This window comes from Chlorocebus sabaeus, chromosome 9 (genome assembly GCF_047675955.1).
Source record: "Chlorocebus sabaeus isolate Y175 chromosome 9, mChlSab1.0.hap1, whole genome shotgun sequence".
Classification (NCBI taxonomy): domain Eukaryota; kingdom Metazoa; phylum Chordata; class Mammalia; order Primates; family Cercopithecidae; genus Chlorocebus; species Chlorocebus sabaeus.
In genome coordinates, this window is record NC_132912.1 from 43649236 (window position 1) to 43666000 (window position 16765).

General features: G+C 38.1%; 1 protein-coding gene across 1 annotated transcript in view; it reads left to right on the forward strand.

Moving 5' to 3' along the window:
- The first annotated feature begins 742 nt into the window (after nt 1–742).
- LOC140712458 (uncharacterized) overlaps nt 743–16765 on the forward strand; it is a 98675-nt gene continuing 82652 nt past the window's right edge. Inside the window, 1 exon segment of the mRNA XM_073019519.1 lies at nt 743–855. Within this exon segment, the coding sequence (XP_072875620.1) occupies nt 743–855 (113 nt within the window).

The window sequence follows — 16765 nt, forward strand, 5'->3', positions numbered from 1 at the left end:
CCAATTCCTCTGCCATCTAAAGCCCACATGTAACATTTTTATGAAATAAGAAGCAGAAAATACACAAGCAATGGCACTTCTGTATTATAAGAGACCACCTATAAGGCCAAGTGAAATATGTAAGTGTTTATTTTTCTTAGTTACTCAACGAACAGAAATTGAATAACAAGCTAAAAGATGCCTATGGCAAGAAACAGTTTCCATCCCTCTCCCTTCCACTATTTTCCATTTCCTTTTCTCTTGATTCTACATGTCATGAGTGATTTTTCAAAAGAAATATTATATTACACTAGTCAACTTCCAAAAAAAATTTAACATAGACACAACATCATAAAATCACAGCATAAAAAAGGATGTCTTTTTCAGAAGCAAAAATGAAAGTGGAAGGATCTCTTTGCCCTTCTCTTTTCTTCTGGGCACTACCAGAAGTAAATTTCAGAAAAAAGAGGAAAGGGAAAGAAAGAAAGTTAGTGGAGATGAAGACAGAAGAACTAAAGCAGGAGCTGTATGTTGGGGGAAGAACATCTCTGTTTCATTTACAAAGATGATAAAACACGTATCCTCCAAAACAAAAATATATGGCATCCTAGAGCAGTCCGCCTTCAGCTTTGTCCCAGCTACCTCTACAGGAAACTTTTGCTTTGGTTAAGGGTGGTCTATAGACTCTTTTGAGAAGATCAGTTCAACCAGGCCAGATTAGATGTCTCCTGTGTATATCCTGATAGTACCCTGCTTATTACTCATGGCGTCCTCTGGCGACCAGCGGCTGCATCTGTATAGAGTAAGGGTGCCCTCTCTTCTTAGTGTTGCTGATGATGGAAGAGAAACCGTGGAGGAATTACAGAGAGGCCATAGGTATGTTTAGGCCATAGACATGTCTTCATGCAGAGATAGGAGAAGCCCAAGACTCAGAATTAATCAGGACTCTGGGCATTCTGTAATGCAACCATCTGAAATCAACAATAAGATAAGGGAGCACATGGAGAAACATGTGGTGCCCAAATCCTCTGCCATCTGAAGCCCATGTGTAACTTTTTTTCATATTAAACATTGTATTTTCAGAGGGTTTGACTGGTTCCTTCGTCCTTTCCCCCAAGAAACTAATATATATGATAAGAGGTTTTTTAGAGACCTGCCCTAAGAAATTTTAATTTTTATTAATGTGATTGTTGACAATATTATCTGTTACCTGTCTCAGTTATCTTTATTTTAATAGTGCCTTTATAAATATACTATATATATATTTTACCTTGTTTTTGCAGAAGATTGTTCCTAATGAGTAGAGTAGATTAACTATCAAAGGTACCAAAGTCCAGTTTTCACACCAGAAACATCACTCTGACAGACTCATTAGTGTCTGTTTTATTAACATGTATATATGTTTTATTAACATATATATAATATACATATATAATGTGTGTGTGTGTGTCCAAATTACCATTTGAAATTTCCACCCAATATTTTGGTGCCACACAGACATGACCTTAAATGCTTTGTGTTTTAAATTGTGAAAATCTTCCTGAGATTTATACCATTTCCTAATTTTCGACCAGGGCTTGATAATTTCACTTAGAGAAGAAACAGAAGCTCATAGAGTTTTTGCTGCATTATATCTTGATCCTTCGTTAGAGTCTATGTACTTCAATATTGGAAAGTAAAGCCCAAATGAAAAAAGTGTTAATAAGCATTTCTTCTGTTCAGATTTGATGTCTAACAGGTGGCATTCATTCATCAAAAGAATCATCACATGAGTGCCCTAAAATCTGGACTTGGATACTAAGGAGATTTTTTTTTTTTAATGTAACCAGTGGGATCTTCTTGTTACAGGGACTCCAGAGCTAGGTTGAGAAGTTAGGGTTATCAGCCGAAAAACAGCATCATTTACGGAGTACCAGAATAGACAAGTGCACATAACATCATTCTTTAACATGTGTTGTGTCTACTGTGCCTGTATTCTAGTCATCAAAAAGGACTGGATAGATACGATGGTTAATTCAGTCTGTTTTACTGTTAGTTCAAAGTTGAGTCAAAGCAGTAACTGACAGCATCTTCCATTTGGCAATTAACTAGTGAATGCCTATACTCACTAGTTATATTCCTCCCACTGTTGAGTCATGTTATAATTATTAGGTTGGTGAAAAAGTAGTTGCACCAACCTAATAGATTGTGCACTATTCAAATTTTTCATATTTTATGACCTGTCTCCTAAATAAATTTGCAAGTACTTCAAAGACCCTAGACACTCTACATTTTTCTACATTTTTAATATTCTCTATCTTCACCATATCTGGAAGTTTGCCTGGCATTTAAAAATTTTTGTTAATTAAACTATATAAAGTAGATAAGTGAAGACACACTACCAGAAGTTGGTTCTCTAATCATGTAAAAAAATATTTGCTAGATGGTAAGCCTCCCCACCCCGACCCCTTCCAGGGTGGAGATGTTACGTGTAAGAGATTTTCTTTCTTGATAAGAGAAGCCCTTCAGGATTCAGAAATAATCAGGCTCTGATAAAGTGACTCATTCTTTTAACTACCCAGAAATTTAAACTCCTTGGGTCTCGGCACAGCTACTCACATCTCTTCCAGGAACGAGAGTTACTGACATAGTAGAACAGTCAAGTGGTCTGAGAAGATGAAGTTTAATTACAACTTTAATAGCACACAACTGCAAAGCATCCAACCAAAATGGTAATAGAAATTATAATATTCATTTGGTCTATCAATCATAGTTTTTGTTAATTTCCTGAATTTGGCATCATCAAGTAGTGATCCTGGCTATGACAAAATTTTGGCTGGCAAGAACTAAAGCATTCCCTACAGAACTAGCAATGATCTGCCATAACCTCATTTCTATGGGATAAAATGGGCACCAGGAACCTGACCAAAGCAGCCAGCAATAAACACAGCATCAATTACGCCACCACAAGATCTAAAGTAGCAAAGAACAAGACAGCACCAATTATTCAATCTCTACGTCTAGATTCATGCCACAGCACTCCTTGAATGCATTGACAATGTATGTTAAGTTAGGTATTCTGTTCTAAATCACTGACTTGCTTGAAGAGTTATAAAATAGAACTTAAGAAGTTGCTGTGTTTATGACCACAGAGCAAGAGTCAGAAGTGGAATCCTGGGAGCTGCTGAAAATTTATTTCACAATATTGCTTAAAACTGGCCCCAAGAGGGAAGACAGAGTAGAAAATGGCTCTAATTTCATCTTTCTCACTTGAAATTATGGAATGATATTTACAGTCCTGCCTCAGTCAACTGACAGCAAATCTTTTCCTACAACTGCAGAAAGTTTCTTGTGAAGAGAACGTGTTAAAGGAACACATTGTAGGGAGAGAGAGGCAAACACCGAGGAAAAATGCTTCCATTGATAAAAATTCATGCCAAGACTTGATGATATGGCCATAAAGCAAGCCCTATCATGGAAGTGTTTCACTCTGGAATCCCTTGAGGCCTAACACATGAACTTGCAAAGTGTGAGGCTTTAGGATCTGGTGACAAATGCAGTCATCGAGAAATTCTGGCATTCGGTGAATTCTGTCAAGGTGGTTTCAACATGGGGGCTGTGCAACACAGATAGATTTATTCCATGCAAGACCATACAAGTCAGGAATTTCTGTGTTGGGAAGAAAAGGGCATTAAACCTTTTAGGATTGTTTAGCACAGCTAACAGGAATCCAAGGTTGACTTTGAACAAGCAAGTCATATGGAATCAAGACTTTGAGAAATGTCTTTCCAGTGATCTTTTTCTCTTTTATAAATTACTCATCAAAATTTGTAATACATTTATTTTTAAATAAATTGAGTGCCAAAAATAATTGTAATACTAACTCAACCCAAAAGAAGGTTATTTTGTTTTGTTTTGCTTTTCTATTTCTTTTATTACTACAGAGTCATATGATCACTGGATAAAATTTATACACATTATTTCCAGAGGCTAGAATACAGTGTATTAGCCAGGATTCTCTAGAGAGACAGAACTAATAAAATAGATGTATATATGAAAGGGAGTTTATTCAGGAGAACTGACTCACAGGATCACAAGGTAAAGTCCCAGCATAGGCCCTCTGCAAGTTGAGGAGAAAGGAAGCCAGTAGTAGATCAGTTCGAGTCCCCAAACCTCAAAAGTAGGGAAATCAGCAGTGCAGCCTTCAGTCTGACCGAGGGCCCTAGAGCCCCTGGCAAATCACTGGTGTAAGTCCAAGAGTTCAAAAGCTGAAGCACTTGGAGTCTGATATTCAAGGGCAGAAAGCATCCCACACAGGAGAAAGATGATGGCCGGAAGACTCAGTCCGTCTGGTCCTTCCACATTCTTCTGCCTGTTTTATCCTAGCTTCTCTGGCAACTGATTAGATGGTGCCCACTCAGATTGAGGGTGGGTTTGCCTTTCCCAGTCCACTGACTCAAATGTTAATCTCCTTTGGCGACACCCTCACAGTCACATCCAGGAACAATACTTTGCACCCTTCAGTCCAATCAAGTTGACACTCAATATTAACCATCACATAGAGTAATCACTAAAATATTTTGAATCAATAAAAATAATAAATTAGGATAAAATTCTGTGGGAGTAGTAGGATGGTAATACAAGTTCAAGAAGAAAACAAAAGAATGATGTAAAACCTCTGATGGTCAAAAATTAGAGCTTGTTCATAACAAAATATTCTTTTCAGAATAATTATCTTGATGCATATACTGTGTTAAATGTATAACTGATGTGACTAACAAATTATAGAAATTTTCATTGGTAAACACTATAAATTGAACTTTACCACTTTAGTATTATTAGGATATTTTTGTTGAACCTTAAAGTAAACCATGTAGAGGCTAACAACTTCCTTCGGGAAGAATCATTAGGTGAATTTGCAAGACAATTGTTTTATTTTTGTAATATAAAGTTTAATCATGCATTAGCATAAGTAAGACATTTTGTCTTCAATAAAAGTGTCATAATATACAAATTTTGTTTAACCCTGGACTCCTGTGAGATGTGTGAAATTTCAAAACACTTTAAGAGATTAAAACATTTTAGTCATGAACAAGTATTAATGGATATATTCAATGTAAATGCTTTATTTCAAAAAATATTTAGTGTTTGTAAAATTCTATCCAATAAACCTGATTTATATTCTCCTCTGAACATTATTCTGTCTTTGTGCAATAGTCATAGCTTATCCTACAGGATAGACTGGCCTCTAATTATTCCCATGTTTATCTTACGTGCACAGAGTGTCTGTTTTGTGGCTTATCCTCAGGTATTTCCAGATGTGTTCCTAGGTACACATTCATCAATATGCATATTTGTCTTATGCATAAAAGCTAGCTTCATTGTTCTTTTTTTTAAAGGCCTTTTTAAAAGATTATTTGCTGAAAAGTCCAAACAATCTGATTTAATTTGTGTGAGAATGTTTGCTTTTTTGCTTATGAGTCAAAAACACCACAAAGACCCTTTAACAATATGGTTTCTGTTTTAGCCAGAAGGATAAGGTAAGATGAAGCTCTGCAATTTATTTTTTTTATGAGGTATTCATTTCATATAATCTTGTCAATGTGTAGTGAAGAAAATACTTGAGTTTGTAAAAATTGTGGGCTAATAGATCTGTCATCCATCGCATGCAAGTAAGGTTATAAAAGATTAGACGGGTAAGTTCAAGACCACTGAATGCTATATAGATGACACAGAGCAATCGGTGGAGAAAATATTGAGTGTTTTGTTCATACTTAGGGTAAAAAGTATTGTTAAGTATACTGTAAACTAGTTTCTTCTTTTTTCATTCCAGTCTTGCTCTAATCAAGTTATTTGCAAACTTTTTGACTATTACAAACAGTATGAAATACACTGATATTCACAATAGGAAATATATTGGTCATTAAGCCCTGTAAAAACATACATAGACATTGACAGAATTAAAAATATTATGAAACTATACTTCACTATTATGTGTGGATTCATGTGTTTTGTTGTATAACATATACACTATAATATGCTACTCCTATTCTATTTTATATATTTTTAAAAGATGGATCTTATAACTGTCTAATGTGGTGTGATCTGTAAAATGCAAAGCACTGTTTATTGCAGTGGCTCTCCGTTGGGATGATTTGTTCCTCGGGGATATTTGGCAATGTCTGGAGACATTTTTAGCTGTCACAGTCAGGGGATACTGATGTGTAGTGGGTCAGTCATCTTATAAGGCACAGCTCTCCACAAGAAATCATTACCTGGCCCTAAATATCTATAGTACTGAGGGTGTGAAACCCTGGTCTACTGTATATTGCCCTCCAGAGCCTAGAAAGTTATTCTTGTTTCTTAGACTTCCTTTCAGTTAGGGCCTGATTATGACTTAGATTTTGCTATGGTGTGAATATGTCCCCTCCAAAATCTAGGTGTTGCCTATGTGATAGTATTAAGAGGTGGGGCCTTTAAGAGGGCATTAGGTCATGAAGGTTCCTCCTTCATGAGTAGGGTTAGGTGCCCTTATAAGGAGGCTTGACACAGGGAGGCCATTCCTGTTTACTTCCCCTGCCTTCTGTCTGGGAAGTAAAGTGTTAATAAAGTTAAAGTAGTTAGTTAGTAAAGTAAAGCTGGGAAGACACAGCGTTACTCCCTTCCAGAGGATGCAGAGTTCAAGACACCATCGTGGACACAGAGACCTAACCCTCCCCGGATGCGGAAGCTGCTACTGCCTTGATCTTAGACTTCCCAGAAGCCAGACCTGTGAGAAAATAAGTTTCTGATCTTTATAAATTGCCCAGTCTGTGGACTTCTGTAATAGCAGCACAAACTGAGACACACTATTTGAGAGAATTGAATTCAGAACGAAGTTAGGCAGAGAGGAGGAGGAAGGTCTTAAAGCAGCCATATGAGAAAACAGCCACGGTAGAGTCACTGTGGATCTGTCTTCAGCAGCTCCCTGACCAGGCAGTTTCCTCCAGTGGCAGCAGCTGCTTTCCTGGTCACAGAGGCAGTATGAGTCCTGGCCTGAGAGCAGTTCTTGTAAAGCAAGCATGGGGTCTGCTCCTTTAGCCCTTTCAAGAACTTTACATCCTGCCTGGTAATAAATCCCTGTCTACCCGAAGTATTTGGAGCACATCAGTTATAAGTAAATAAAAGTAATATCTATAGTGTCTCCACTAGAAATATGTACCTCCCCCCAAAATAAGAAATCAACCAATAGGTTGACCAAATGTGGACACTCCTCATTTAGTTACTACAGCCTAGGGAAGTACTGTACAAATGGAAAACATATTATAGCAGGGACACGGTTTTTTAAAAAAGTAATTCTTTTGAATTATGACATTTTAGGTGAGAAACTGTAGCCAAATATTGACATATTGAAAAAACTGTAGCCAAAAATGAACACATCAAAAGAAAGACATAAGCAATTTAATGGCTTTTTTTGAGGGTATAACATTTGGCACTATCTAGGGTCAAAGGGCCCTTAAGTAAGTTTCACAGTCAACTAGAAGTTTCCATTTTAGGTGTCAATGTTATTTTAATTTTTTTGGTGAACATATTTCTAATGTATGTCATGAATACTTGTAGATTTTCTTTATAGTCCAAGATTCTTTTACTCTTTCACCAGACATTAACACTTTCTATGTCGAAAATGTGGTTTTGTCATGATAATAGCTATGAGTGTGCTCTGCAGTGGTATTTTCACACATTGTTGTGTGAAGAAAATGTAAAATGTTCCACTGGAAAAAGCACTTTATTAGGAGGTTGCAGATTTCTGCAGATTTCTTCAAAGAAATCTGAACAAAACGGATAGAAATCATTTAAGAGTGCAAAAAATATTTGCATAATTGAATATTCTCTTGCTTCAAGAGAAAAGGAAACTGAGACTCAGATACACTGAGATATGCTCTCATCACACAACCACCAAATGGAAGTTGTAGCTCAAATGTGTCCTCTGACTCTAAGCCTGGTGCTCTCTCCACCCACCCTGGTGCACCCTTCACCATCTGCACTTAGAGCAGAGCAGCACCATGACATCTTTGATCGGAGGAGGGTTTTTTTGTACTGCACACAGATCCTGGCTGCTCCCTCCATAATTTATGCAAAATGAATTAAATCCTGACATTTTGCTTCTGTTACATTGTAACTGCTTAGAATCTACTTATTTAACACACAGTCATCTTGGTGCTGATGGTGACCTCCACTAGTTACTTAACTTCTTTTTTTGTTTTTGTTTTTTTTTTCCGAGACAGCGTCTTGCCCTGTCGCCCAGGCTGGAGTGCAGTGGCATGATCTCGGCTCACTACAACCTCCACCTCCCAGGTTCAAGCGATTCTCCTGCCTCAGGCTCTCGAGCAGGTGGGACTACAGGCATGTGCCACTACGCCCAGCTATTTTTTGTATTTTTAGTACAGATGGAGTTTCACCATATTGGCCAGGCTGGTCATAAACTCCTGACCTCATGATCCACCCAGCTCACACTCCCAAAGTGCTGGGATTACAGGCATAAGCCACCATGCCCAGCCTAGTTACTTAACTTTCAACTTTTTTTGTTTGTTTGTTTTTTGAGATGGAGTCTGTCATTCTGTTGCCCAGCCTGGAGTGCAGTGGCATGATCTCGGCTCACTGCAACCTCTACCTCCCAGGTTCAAGCAATTCTTGTGCCTTGACTTCCTGAATAGCTGGGCTTACAGGCATGTACCACTATGCCTAGCTAACTTTTGTACTTTTAGTAGAGACAAGCTTTCACCATGTAGGCCAGGCTGGTCTCAAACTCCTGACCTCAAGTGATCCACTTGCCTCAACTTCCGAAAGTGCTGGGGTTATAGGAGTGAGCCACCAAACCTGGTCTATATGCCTCAATTTCTTATCTCTAAACTGGTGGTAATAATGTTATGAATCTTACACACACATGCAACATGCACACAGACATACACACACACACACACACACACACACACACATAGATTTTCACCTAGCATGGGTAGGGTGCATAAAGATTCTAAGAATTTGCTCAATATAGCCAACATTTATCAATATGAAGGATCAGCAGCATTCTAGACTGTCATAGAAGACAAGCAGGGTTTGACTCCAGGCTTCCAATGGGATACTGTTATCAAAAATGAAACATGATGTTTAAATTAACAGGTAAGTGAGAGATCAACTATATAATAAATGTAATGAATTTGGCACAAAATGCAATGAGATTACATATATGAAAAGGAAGAAGTCACCAAAATATTTTTAGCAATCAAGAATGAGAAAATAGAAATGGTAATTTTTTATTAGTCAATATTTTTTAGCACACACTCTAAGCAACTTCTGTTTTAACAAATAATATCTGAAAGTTGTTGATGCTGAATGAGGTTTGAAACATAATATCTGTGAAAATTTTACCATAATGTTATCTCCTTCCAGTACTAAACTATGGCATTGAAATAGAAGAGCATTGAGTGTTTTTCACATGTCTAAAATAGCCCTAGAAAATCAAGTGGGGTAAAAGAAGCAAAAACATAATCTATATACTCCAAGTTCTAATATTTTTATTACATAGTCTCTTTTGGGGGTGCAGGTGTCAGATTTAGAGAGAAAAATATACAATAATTTGTATTTTAGATAAACTAAGAACTTATTTGGTATAAGTATTCTAAATATTGTATAAGACACCCTTATACTAAAAAATGCCAATTACTCATTGCTTGTTGCTTATTTAAAATTTATATTTAACAAGCCATTCTGTATTTCTCTATTTTGTCCCAGCAATGCGATTTAAGGGATTTTGTTTTATTTAATGTAACTTCAACTTCTGTAACAGACAAACCTTATAATATCAATAGCCCAACACAATAAAGTTTTCTTTTGTATGCATAAATCATATGAATGTTCATGTTTCAGTAGGTCTCCACTCAGGAGAAGAAACAAAGACTCCTTCTACATTGTAAGTTCATTTTCAAAACACGGCTTGCAACTTCTGTTTGGGGGTTGCCTCCATTCTTGATACCAGAAGGGAAGTCCCATTCTTGGGGTGAGAGGGAGAAGCTTAGATATGACTTACATACTTTCTGCTCACATTTCGGACACATGGGCTCACTTACTGGGAACGATAGTCTAGCAGTGTGACCCAGGAAAGAGGAAGCCAGTTGAATTATCTGGAAGTTTCTGCTACAGATGCTGAAACACTGCAGACATGTGAGAATTGTATCAGTGGAAGAGTTTTACCCAGTTTATAGACATTTAAGAAAAGAAAAACTACATCGATGTGAATTCTAATAATGAAAAAGTATCTTATTTAAAAGTTTAAAAGAACATGTAGAAGCTAATTACTATTTATAAAAATAAGTTAATTAAAACACAGATGTGTGCTCTACACATAGTGAATTATTAATTTTGCACATAACTGTACACAAATGCACATTATCTTTTCTTTGTTTCTTTTTTATTCTTCAATTTTTATATTAAGTTCCAGGATTCATGTGCAGGATGTGCAGGTTTGTTACATTGGTAAACTTGTGCCATGGTGGTTTGCTGCACAGATCAACCCATCACCTATGTATTAAGCCCAGCATCCATTAGCTATTCTTCCTGATGCTCTCCCTCCTCCCATATACCCTGCTATCAACAGGTCCTAGTGTGTGCTTGTTCCCCCATGTGTCTATGTGTTCTCATTGTTCAGCTTCCACTTGTGAGTAAAAACATGCAGTGGTTGTTTTTCTGTTCTTCCATTATTAGTTCACTGAGGATAATGGCTTCCAGTTCCATTTGTGTACCTGCAAAGAACATGATCTCTTTCCTTTCTGTGGCTGCATAGTATTCCATGGTGTATCTGTACCACATTTTCTTTATCCAGTCTGTCATTGATGGGCATTTGGGTTGATTCCACGTCTTTGCTATTGTGAGTAGTCCTGCAATGAACATATGCGTGCATGTATTTTTATTTTTATTTTTTTGAGACAAAGTCTTGCTCTGTCACCCAGGCTGGAGTGTAGTGGCACGACCTTGGCTCACTGCAAGTTCTGCCTCCCAGGTTCACATCATTCTCCTGTCTCAGCCTCCCAAGTAGCTGGGACTACAGGCACCCACCACCATGCCCAGTTAATATTTTGTATTTTTAGTAGAGATGGGGTTTCACCATGTTAGCCAGGATGGTCTTGATCTCCTGACCTCGTGATCCACCTGCCTTGGCCTCCCAAAGTGCTGGGATTACAGGCTTGAGTCACCGCGCCTGGCCACGTGCATGTATCTTTATAATAGAATGATTTATATTCCTTTGAGCATATACCCAGTAAAAGGGTTGTGGGTCAAATGGCATTTCTGCCTCTAGATCTTTGAGGCATCCCCACACTGTCTTCCACAATGGTTGAAATAATTTACACTCCAGCCAATAGTGTAAAAGTGTTTCTTTTCTTCTTCTTTTCGAGACAAAGTCTCACTCTGTCACCCAGGCTGGAGTTCAGTGGCAAGATCTTGGCTCACTGCAAACCCTGCCTTCTGGGTTCAAGCAATTCTCCTGCCTCAGCCTCCTGAGTAGCTGGGATTACAGGTGCCTGCCACCACTCCTAGCTAGTTTTTGTATTTTTAGTAGAGACGAGGTTTTACCATGTTGGTCAGGCTGATCTCAAACTCCTGATCTCAGGCAATCCATCCGCCTCGGCCTCCCAAAGTGTTGGGATTACAGGCGTGAGCCACCACACCCCGTCAAAAGTGTTCCTTTTTCTCCAAACCTCACCAACCTGTCGTTTTAGTAATCACCATTCTGACTGGTGTGAAATGGTATCTCATTGTGGTTTTGATTTGCATTTCTCAAATGAACATGATCTTATTTCATTCATCAATACCCTTAAGGATATCTAGTGAAAAATAAAGCCACTTTCCTGATAATCTCCTTATAAAGTTGTTTGTGTTATCAGTTGTATTGGAAGTAATAAAACTGGCAATCTTTATTTATCAAAGTCATATTGAAATTTTTTTCAGATGATTTCAATGTTAGTATAAAACTCCCGTGCAAATATATGGAAACTGAAGGATAACCTGTAATAATAGATAAAATATTGACTGAAAGAAGCGACCTAAAATAGGCCACTATAAAACAGAAATTATAAAATACGAATAGTGATAGTTAGAATTTATCAATTTAAAGAACATAATTTAAATAATATAGGCCATAGTGACATTTTAAAAATATAAGAGGAAGTCGAACTCGGTGGCTCACGCCTGTAATCCCAGCACTTTGGGAGGCTAAGGCAGACGGATCACGAGGTCAGGAGACCAAGACCATCCTGGCTAACACGGTGAAACTCCGTCTCTACTAAAAATACAAAAAATTAGCTGGGCATGGTGGCGAGCGCCTGTAGTACCAGCTACTAAAAAGGATGATGAGGCAGGAGAATGGCGTGAACCCGGGAAGCGGAGCTTGCAGTGAAGGGAGTTCGCGCCACAGCACTCCAGCCTGGGTGACAGAGCAAGACTCTGTCTCAAAAATACATACATACGGCCGGGCGCCGCGGCTCAAGCCTGTAATCTCAGCACTTAGGGAGGCCGAGACGGGTGGATCACGAGGTCAGGAGATCGAGACCATCCTGGCTAACACGGTGAAACCCCGTCTCTACTAAAAATACAAAAAACTAGCCGGGCGAGGTGGCGGGCGCCTGTAGTCCCAGCTACTCCGGAGGCTGAGGCAGGAGAATGGCGTGAACCCGGGAGGCGGAGCTTGCAGTGAGCTGAGATCCGGCCACTGCACTCCAGCCCGGGCTACAGAGCAAGACTCCGTCTCCAAAAAAAAAAAAAAAAAAAAAAAAAAAAACCATACATACATATGGAAAGAAAAGAAGACAAGTATAAAATACCAATAGAGAGAATATAAAATCCAGGGAAGCTAAGGTTCATCTTCGAAGAAAAGGCCAAGAAAAAGAGAGAGGTAACATGAAACTGAAGAAAGAAGTTCGAGAAACAAACAAAAACCAGTGTGAGAGTCCTCAAAAGAAAAGGAGAGAGACAAAAGGGAAACTTCATTTTAAAGAATCTCTAAAATTAAGCTGCTGCTTTTCATTACATTTAAGTATGAGTAAGAAACTTAATTCTGATGCGGAAAAACAGCTGAAATACAAAGCTGATAAGCCACATGTAGTCATGTATGAGAGAAAAAATATTTTAAAGACACAATAATTTGCTTTGTGTTGCTTCTTTGATGTAGCTTTAACCTTAACAAGAGCTTTTTCAGTTGGTGCCATTATCTAATAATCTACTGTTATCGATTTTCAGAGAAGACAAATTATCTGCAGGAAAACTTTCTGAAAGTCACAAACAAGCATGAAGAGCCCAGAGGCAAAAGATTTGTAGAATCTTTAAAAGATAGCTAGAGGCAAGAGTTTGAGCCATGGGAGCAGATCGCTAAAAAAACGCTTGTCTACCTAATAAATGCTCCACAGAACAAAATCTATTCAAAGCACAACCCAGAAAATAGAATCGACATCATGCCACTGCAGTCTTCAGCTGCGACTTTGCTAGAAACAAGCCACAGGTCTGCCAATTACACAGAATTATTCACAAACAAACAACCCGCCTGCAGGAAGAGGGAAAAAAAAAAAAAAAAAAAAAAAAAAAAGCAAGACTTTAATAATCAAATCCAGTGACAACATAAATATTTCACCATGTCACTCTCAGGGTGCAGGCTGGTTTGTCTTCTAGAATAATTTAGGGAACAAAATATGATTGTGTGTAACACAAAACACATTGGCCTAATACTTTTATTCTTTGTTTTAAATTAGAGGCTATAACTGCTTTCATTGAAAGATTTGAGTTGTTCAAGACCCACTCTTTATTTAAACCTTAAAAGTATCCCACCGAGTAACAGCATAGGATCCAGATTCAGTTCTAGTTTTAATAGCACAAAGTCACCTTCAGATGTGCAAGTCTACATGTCTAGCCATTGAGATTATTATTTTTTAATTCTCCTGGTGTTTCATAACATAATCTCAGGAGAGACAAGGTGAAACAAAGCAAATACGAAAAATGTTAAAGCTAATTCTATACAGTTTTCTGATGATAAAAGCATATCCTAGGGAGTGAGGTAAGTAGAAAAACTTCTCTTTCTCTCACTCCCTATCCCTATTCTGTCTCTCTCTCTCAACTCAGCTGTTCATTCCTAACAGTTATATTTATTTGAGAGCTCACTCTAGGCCAAATAAAAGTAAGACGATTTTTCTTTGGCACCTCAATTCCCTCTTTTTAGTTATTCTGCCTCTTATGGGTCATTCTCCCTTGGCTGCCTTAACTACATTTGGCTTACATTATTTTGTTAATGCTTTTTCCCTTTGGAATTTTCCTGCCTCCATCAAACGTTATTGTTCTGAGTCTCACTGTAATTTTAATTATATATCATGATGAAAAGAAATCTGAAAAACACGTAATAAGCCAATATCTCATAATGGATTAATGTTAACTCCATGGGAACAATTGCATTCTAACTGCAGAATTCTGGAGAGACAAAGCCCTAATCCCAAGGGTGAGGCATGCGTGAAACTGGATATAATTTTATACTCTTTAAAGCAAGACTCAGTGAGTCCGGTTCAATTGCTCATATAGGGCTGAATTTGAGGAGAGAATTTCTAGTCACTGGCTGATAGTTGGCAAGTTCTTCTGGCCCCATTTACAAATATGGAATTGTAACCAAGGAAATAAATTGTGAGACAATTGCTTATATTTTAATTCCTAAGATTTGGGAAACTTACTGCTATTACTAGAAGAGAAGATAGATATCATTTGCCAAATGCTGTGGTTTAAATGTTCATGCTCTTTTCAAAATTGACATTGGGACTTAAAGCCCAATGTGATAGTATTAAGAGGTAAAGCCTTTGGAAGGTGATTAAGTCAAGAGGACAGAACTCTCATGAATGGGATCAGCCACTTTATCAAAGGGCTAGAGGGAAATAGTTGGACTCTTTTTGCCCTTCTGCCTTCTTCAGTATGAGAGCCCAGCATTCATCCTCTCTGGAGAAGGCAGCAACAAGGTATCATCTTGGAAGGAGACAGAGCTTTCTTCAACAGACACAGAATCTGCCAGCACCTTGATCTTGGACTTCCCAACCTCCAGAGTTATGAGAAAATACATTTCTACTTGTTATAAATTATCCGTTTTGTGGTGTTTAGTTGTATCAGCACAAATAGACTAAGACATGAAATGTCCTAGTTTTGAAGCCAACACAAGTAAAGATATACTAGCCATGTACCAAACATTACGCAAACTGGTTTTTCCATTATCTCACTTAATTTTTACTACAACTCTTTGAGATAGACACTGTTGTCCTCATTTCGCAGATGAGAAATCCAAAGCTTGCTTGATAAATTTTTAAGTTGTCCAAAGTCACATGGTTGGTAGGTGCAGAGCTAGAATGCAAACCCAAGGCTACCTGAGTCCAAGCTACAGCTCTTCCCCCCGTTTTGCAGGAACCGACTGAGAATGACACTGAGTCACAGGAAGTTATGTCCAAGCTCCTGTGTTTAGGGCTGGACACCCTTGACTCCAGTGCAGAACTCTTTTCGGCTCTTTACTATACAGCTTGACAATTTGTGCCTTATGGGGGCCAGACACCAAATCACGTATGTGAAAATCTAGTCAATTTCACAGATTTAAAGTGGTTATGTGGGGGCAAAAACACCATTTTTTTTTTCTTTTTTGAGATGGAGTCTCACTCTGTTGCCCAGGCTGGAGTGCAGTGGTGCAATCTCGGCTCACTGCAACCTCCACCTCCTGGGTTCAAGCAATTCTCCCGCCTTAGCCTCCTGAGTAGCTGGGACTACAGGTGCATGCCACCACACCCACCTAATTTTTTTTTTTTTTTTTTTTTTTTTTTTTGAGATGGAGTTTCACTCTTGTTGCCCAGGCTGGAGTGCAGTGGCTCCATCTCGGCTCACTGCAACCTCCGCTTCCTGGGTTCAAGTGGTTCTCCTGCCTCAGCCTCCTGTGTAGCTGGCATTACAGGCACGTGCCACCACACCTGGCTAATTTTGTATTTTTGGTAGCAATGGGGTTTCTCCATGTGGGTCAGGCTGGTCGCGAACTCCTGACCTCAGGTTATCCGCCTGCCTCGGCCTCCTAAAATGCTGGGATTACAGGCATGAGCCACCACGTCTGACCAAAAACACCATATTTTTTAAAATTCCAACTCTACTTGAGATGAGTGAAATGGATCACATACTATCCTGATGATTGGTTATGTAAACATTGGGGATAATTAACAAAGAAGAATATTCACATATTAAATGACAAAAGTAAAAATGTAATTCTAAATATCGTAACAAATTCAATCTTCTTCTAATCTGAAAATCATTTCTCTAATGGTGAAAATACCTTTCATCACCCGAGTTTATCTTGTTTAGATGACAGAGATTTTATATTCAAAATATGGTCATAGTTAAATACTTTTCATTTCTTCTGTGACAGTCTTTAGTTAAAACCCAGGCTATACAACCCAAGACATAAAAGTCTTACCATCTTTTCAGATATAATTTTTCTTCCTTATGTTAATTTCCAAAAAATTCAGTAAAATCTGTAGGTCCTATAAGACACATTTTTTTTGCAAACTGTATTCAATTCAGGAAAATTATTATCTCTGTTTTTAAAAATAAACATGTTGTAAATGAAATGTAATGCCAACACTATGTAAACAATAACTCTTCTGCAATTACAAATCTATATCCTTCATGACTGCTGATGCCTCATACCTAGAGGAACATCATGGAAGACGAAAACTAAACAAAAACAATCAATTTCCTTCAATCTTTCCTGCTCAATAAGTAC